The sequence below is a fragment of the Podarcis filfolensis genome (assembly GCF_964270895.1).
Source record: "Podarcis filfolensis genome assembly, chromosome: 3".
Taxonomy (NCBI): Eukaryota; Metazoa; Chordata; class Lepidosauria; order Squamata; family Lacertidae; genus Podarcis; species Podarcis filfolensis.
In genome coordinates this window covers 119269262-119276132 of record NC_139606.1, presented here as the reverse complement: position 1 = coordinate 119276132, position 6871 = coordinate 119269262, and the positions used below count along the sequence as shown (strand labels likewise).

The following is a 6871-nucleotide window of genomic DNA, read 5'->3' as shown; positions in this document are numbered from 1 at the left end:
TCTTAGGTCCAAACCTCAACATCACCATTTAGGACCTGAAAAAGTCTCCCTGCTTGAAACTTTTTCCTCTGGTCCTGCCCACCGCTAGCAAGCTGTCCCTGGAAAGTTATTTTCTTTTAAAAAACAGCTGGTAATAATAATAATAATAATAATAATAATAATAATAATAATAATAATAATTTATTTATACCCCACCCACTCTGGGTGGCTTCCAACAAAATATTAAAATACCATAATGCATCAAACGTTAAAAGCTTCCCTAAACAGGGCTGCCTTGAGATGTCTTCTAAAAGTCTGATAGTTGTTTTTCTCTTTCACATCTGGTGGGAGGGCGTTCCACAGGGCGGGCGCCACCACCGAGAAGGCCCTCTGCCTGGTTCCCTGTAAGCTCACTTCTCGCAGGAAGGGAACCACCAGAAGGCCCTTGGCGCTAGACCTCAGTGTCCGGGCAGAACGATGGGGGTGGAGGCGCTCCTTCAGGTATACTGGACCGAGGCCGTTTAGGGCTTTAAAGGTCAGCACCAACACTTTGAATTGTGCTCGGAAACATACTGGGAGCCAGTGTAGGTCTTTCAAGACTGGTGTTATGTAGTCTCGGCAGCCGCTCCCAGTCACCAGTCTGGCTGCCGCGTTCTGGATTAGTTGTAGTTTCCAGGTCACCTTCAAAGGTAGCCCCACGTAGAGTGCATTGCAGTAGTCCAAGCGGGAGATAACCAGAGCATGCACCACTCTGGCGAGACAGTCTGCAGGCAGATAGGGTCTCAGCCTGCATACCAGATGAAGCTTAAATTATGGAGATTATAACACCCACCCACATTCTACATACCTATAGGCTTTTTTTTTTTTTTTTTTGCATCTGCCGGATACAATACAGTGAAGGCGCCTGCCTGATTTCCATAGGCAGGGAGTTCCGCAGTGCAGGTGCTGCCGCAGAATGTGGAATTATGTGGTACTTTTTAACAGTGCCCCTTCCATAGATTGATATGGCCAAATGGGCATGTAACGGGTAAGGCAATCTCCCGGTTAACCAGAATGCTGCTCTCTGGATTTAGAAAGCTCTCTGTCCTTCCTAGAACGCTATCCAGGCTCGTTTGTTCTGCTCGCCCGACTTTCAGCCAAGGAGGTGTGCCAGCAGGAAAGAGATGAAGAGGGGAAAGGGATGGAGTCGCAGTTTGAGGAGGTTCGAAAAGCAGATTCTCGTGGAGAATCCAAGCTGTGGCGCTCACCCCAAGGACATCGGAAGGAAGATCTCCAGCTCAGCAGATGGGAGAGAGAGATACGGGGACAGTGTTTACTGTGCCGACCCTTTCATTCCCGAGACAACATATCTGTTCTTGGCGTTAACCCCAGAGTGGGTGCCCAGAAACTATCTGGGCATCATTCTGGAAGCTGCCTCCTTCCCTGGAGATGCTGGTTCTGGAACCAGTGGGCTCTGCCAACTTTTGATTTCACAAATACCAAAAATCTGGTATTTTTAAGTTGAACCTGGCAAGGACTTTGCTATAGAATCATAGAACTGTAAAGTTGGAAATGACCTCAAAGGTCATCTAGTCCAACCCCCTACAATGCAGAAATCTCAACTAAAGCATCCATGACAGGTGGCAATCCATCTTCTGCTTAAAAACCCCCAAGGAAGGAGAGTCCAGCACCTTCTTGGCAGAAATGACTGGCAGAATCCGGGACCAGGGAGAAGAGGCGGTGGAAGAAGATTGGAAGAAATTTAAAGACTATTTACAGAAATACTGCAAAATTAATGAATGTTAGAATGATGTTGGATAGAAATTAAGTGGTTTCCAGCTGTAATGCTTTAAGAATATGGAAGAAGGGTATAATTAGGTAAAAAAAAAACTAAAATGGTGTTGGATTGGAAATAAGTGGTATTGGCAACAAAGTTAATAAGAATATGCAAAAATGAATTGATAATGTATGAAAATACTGAGTCATAAAATGTTAAGTTATAGAGATAAGATAAATGAAGGAGGGTAAGGATTTGCTGATTTGATTATTTAAATGGGAATACAAGAAGGGGAGGTGTGAGGAAGTCAAAGAAACAAGCAAACGAGTTTTATGTTATGAAAAATAATTGTTTTTAATTTTTCTTGTTGTTTCTCTATGCTTTATTTATCTTTTTATTTTTTATTTTTTTCTCTTTTATTATTATGTGTTTTTGTATATTTGTCTTTGTAAAATCTTAATAAATATTTCTTAAAAAAAAAAGAGAGTCTCCAGCACCTTCCGAGGGAGTCTGTTTCAGCATCAAAGGGCTCTTTCTCATGTTTAGTTGGAGTCTCCTTTATTATTACTTGAAGCCATGGGTTCGAGTCCTACCCTCCGGAGCAGGAGAAAACAAGCATGCTCCACATTCCATGGGGCAGCCCTTGAGATATTTGAAGATGGCTCTCCTATCTCCTCTCAGTCTCTTCTTTTCCAGGCTAAACATACCCAGCTCCTTCAGCCATTCCTCATCAGGCTTGGTTTCTAGACCCCTCGTCGTCTACGGTTCCCCTCCTCTGTGCATTCTCCAGCTTGTCAATATCCTTCCTAAATTGTGGCGCCCGGAACTGGACACTGGATTCCAGGTGTGGTCTGACCAAGGCAGAATAGGGCGGGACTATTACTTCCCTTAGGGACGCGGGTGGCGCTGTGGGTTAAACCACAGAGCCTAGGGCTTGCCGATCAGAAGGTCGGCGGTTCGAATCCCTGCGACGGGGTGAGCTCCCATTGCTCGGTCCCAGCTCCTGCCAACCTAGCAGTTCGAAAGCACCTCAAAGTGCAAGTAGATAAATAGGTACCGCTCCAGCGGGAAGGTAAAAGGCGTTTCACCAGAAGTGTTCACCAGAAGTGGCTTAGTCATGCTGGCCACATGATCCAGAAGCTGTACACCGGCTAAATCGGCCAATAAAGCGATATGAGTGTCGCAACCCCAGAGTCGGTCACGACTGGACCGAACGATCAGGGGTCCCTTTACCTTTGTGACTTCCCTTGATCAATGGCAGAACCTACCCCAGACCCAGTTTAGAAACCCCCTTGTTTTGGGGCCCTTCCCCAATAAAATGTCAAGTTTCCTCTGCTTTCAACGCCTCCTCCTTCCTTCAGCACCAATTGCCACGATCATCATTAAAGTTTGCCTTAAAGAATCTCTACCTGCTGTCTGTCAACTATCTCAAACTGTCTCAAATTAACCACAAGTCGGCCTTGCAGAGGTTACTCATTAACCCTTTTTTCCCCTGGAAAGTGGCCCTCCTTGCCTTCTCCCAATTCCAGCAGCTGTTCTCCTGAGATCTGCTGTAGAACACACCCGCCTTGTCTCGGAGGAAGACCCTCAGTCTCCTGCTAAGCTTTCCTTTGGATATTCAAAGAAGCCACAAACACAATGGTAAGAAAACTCTCTTTTTAAATACTGGAATGGATCTTGTTCTTCATTTTGAAGCTGGTGGGTGTGGGGAGCAGAGGGAGAACCAGACACAGTGGCTTAAAAGGCCATCCATGCACTTAGAATTAGTTTTTGTTACTATTGACTATTGATTTGTGATTAGGGACCACTCTCACTATTGAAACTTACATTGGTCTGAGTTCTTGGTGTGCTTTTTTCTTGGTATATTTAATAACAAGTACTCCAACTTATCTTACATATCCAACATGCAACATAAAAACAGATTCCAGAGAATCTCCTGGACTTCCCCCCTCGCTTTGTGGGTCCTATTGTTAGTCCTTTTCTCCTGCGTCTTTTATGATAATCCAAATCTTTTACCTCTCCATTATGTCCAAAATTCACATTAAACTACAAGTGATATTCCAATCCAACTAACGATTTCAGCTGTTTACAATGGTTTTTAAGATAAGTTGTAAAATTTTGGTCTTCCTGGCTTCTGATTATTCCGGTCTCCTATCAGTAGGAGAAAATAACAGAGGCCAACCAGATAATATTGAGAAGCAAAGCAGCTTGTAAGCCTGATCTTTATTAAACTGTTGCAACAGGGTCCTCAATCACCAAATGCAAGAGGAAAGAGGAACCCAGAACCACGGTGTGCAAGCCCTTATATATACTTTTAAAACTGCCCACCTTGTAGCCCAAGACCACCCCCCAAAACATCAATCATACAACACAGGAGGTGGCGGTCTACAGCAGAAATCCTGCCTGCCAGGGTACCTGATAATGGTCACTGATTGCATCACCTGGGCAGCCTGGCCATTCTTTTGTGATGGTTAATACTTTAGTTCCTGAGTCCAGGTCACAGGCTCACCCTATTCATACACAAAGATGCCCTAAAGACAGGTAAGCAAAAGACAATGGAGAGGTTTCCCATTTCCTTCCTCCTTGCAGAGAAACATTTGAGGTCAATTTGGGAGAGTCAAAATGGTTTCGCGATTGTTCTCCTGTACTATTTCAGGTACCCTGTACTATTTCTGGTACTTATGTATGTGTTTGCCTTGTAAATTTATGAACATTTAGTTTAAATCTTTGAGACCTTAAATTCTTATAACAATGGTATTTGTTTTGTGTCTCTGGGCGTTAGGTCCATGGCCAAGGTGGTGTCAGATTCCAGAACTGGGCTAAGACTTATGGCTCCTCCCCGGAGATGTATTTTCAGCCAACTACGGTGGATGAGATCAAGGAGGTAAGTGGAGGAGGTTCCAGTCAGTGTGACTTTTCCAACTTTCCCTAGATAGCAGGTGTAGGGCAGCAAACAGACAGACAAGCAAAGCCCACCCTTCTAGTCCTCCATCTTTATGGTCTAGGAAGACCGGGAGAAAGATGCCGTGGCCACAAGCTCAGTGGGGAGCCAGGGTCAGCAAGGGTTAAAATCACATGGGAAAAGTCAACAACACATCTCTGAGATATGACTCCAAAAGGGTAGCAAGTGAAAAAAAGAACGATGGTTTCGGCCAAGGCCTTTGTCAGCGGCCTTTGTTTTTTCCTACAATTTACCCAACGTGAGCTCCAGAAAACCATGCACAATTGAAATCTCATCTGAATAATCTCCATTGGTTCAATCGGCGTGACATCAAGGATTTTGAAGTGGGGTCCTGTGACTAGAATATGCAAACACTTGTTTTTATTTTATTTTTTATAATAAATTTTTATTGATTATACAACATATATTAAAACACAACACAACCAACAATTGACGACACATAAACAGACAAACATGTAAACACGTATAATTTCTTAACCTCTCCTTCTTGAATCTTGTTTCCACGACTTCCCCATACCTCCCTTTTCTGCATCCCTGTTTTAAACTTTTCCAGCAACCCCTAATTTCAGTACTTGCAATTCAGTTTCTAATCTTTTTCCTCTTACCCAATTATTTATCACTGCAATTCTGTTTTACGTTACCCATGACATTTTAGCACTCATTAATTTTACAACAATTCTTAAGATAAACTTTAAATTTCTTCCAATCTTCTTCCACCGTCTCTTTCCCTTGGTCACGGATTCTGCTAGTCATCTCAGCCAGTCCCATATAATCAATCACTTTCGTCTGCCACTCTTCCAGCGTGGGTAGTTCTTGTGTCTTCCAATGCTTTGCTAGAAGAACTCTTGCTGCTGTTGTCGCATACATAAAAAACGTCCTGTCTTTCCTTGACACCAATTGGCCTACCATGCCCAGGAGAAAGGCCTCTGGTTTCTTATGAAAGGTACACTTAAGTACCTTCTTAATTTCATTATAGATCATTTCCCAGAAGACCTTGATCCTTGGGCACGTCCACCAAAGGTGGTAGAAAGTACCTTCAGTTTCCTTACATTTCCAGCATTTATTATTGGGCGTATGATAAATTTTTGCAAGCTTGACTGGGGTCATGTACCACCTATAAATCATTTTCATAATGTTCTCTCTTAAGGCATTACATGCCGTGAACTTTATACTGGTAGTCCATAACTGTTCCCAGTCAGTAAACATGATGTCATGACCAATGTCTTGTGCCCATTTAATCATAGCTGATTTAACTGTCTCATCCTGTGTATTCCATTTCAACAGCAAGTTATACATTCTTGACAAATTCTTAGTATTGGGTTCCAACAGTTCTGTTTCTAGTTTTGATCTCTCCACCTGGAAACCAATTTTCCTGTCCTGGCAAACACTTGTTTTTAACTTGGGTTCATCAGAGGGGGCATTGCTGCGTGGCGAGTTCCCCCCTCGCCCCAGTGGAAAAATCACACAATTTTTTAGGTTAATGGGCTAAAAATGGCCACAACTTTTTTGGTTACAGGTGATGAGCGGTATTGGCTTAGGCATTGGTCCTAACCGACTATATCCGACTCCGGCCCGTCCGCTTGAAGTCTGGGAAGGGTTAACCACCAGTAGGGGGAGTTCCTGCTGATGCACATCAACTAGGAACTCCCACGGGGTCACCAATAGGGGGCGTGCCTTGGGCCCTCACCTCCATAGGCTTCGGACAGGGCCACGCCCCCCGGAATCCTTGACCGGACTACCCTTCAATATGCGGGGCAGGTGATGGCTGGCGCTTCCTCCCCCCTCTCATCTACATAACAATACCCTTACCAATGCCTAACCACCAATGCCGAGGAAGTTGCGGCGATTTGCTACGAGGTAGGCGAAAAACCAAGTGGCTGGAGCCAATTTGCCAAGTGGAGAAAATTCCTACCAGGCCCCTCAACGGCGACCAGCCAAGGTCCATCGCAATGTCGGAAAGAAAAACCTAACAGGCGTGAGGGTGGGGAACCGGAGCAGCTGAAGCGGTCAAAAGAGGGAGATCCCCGGCTAAATAGCGCAGGCCACGCCCCCCAGGCCAGCCGATTGGCTGGCCAGGGGATGATGCGGCCGCGGATTCTTTCAATCACGCGGAGGCTGAGGCCAGCCCCCACGCACGTGGAGGGGGCGTGAAGCCCGCAACCCCACCTCCTCTC

At 44.9% G+C, this 6871-nt stretch overlaps 1 protein-coding gene across 1 annotated transcript in view; it reads left to right on the top strand.

The window, feature by feature from the left end:
- The first annotated feature begins 3230 nt into the window (after nucleotides 1–3230).
- The window catches only part of LOC310758621 (L-gulonolactone oxidase), a 47995-nt gene continuing 44354 nt past the window's right edge, over nucleotides 3231–6871 (top strand). Inside the window, exons 1-2 of the mRNA XM_083605384.1 lie at nucleotides 3231–3376; nucleotides 4518–4619. Coding sequence (XP_083461510.1) covers nucleotides 3374–3376; nucleotides 4518–4619 — 105 coding nt within the window. The 5' untranslated portion in view covers nucleotides 3231–3373. The remainder of the gene's footprint in view (nucleotides 3377–4517; nucleotides 4620–6871) is intronic.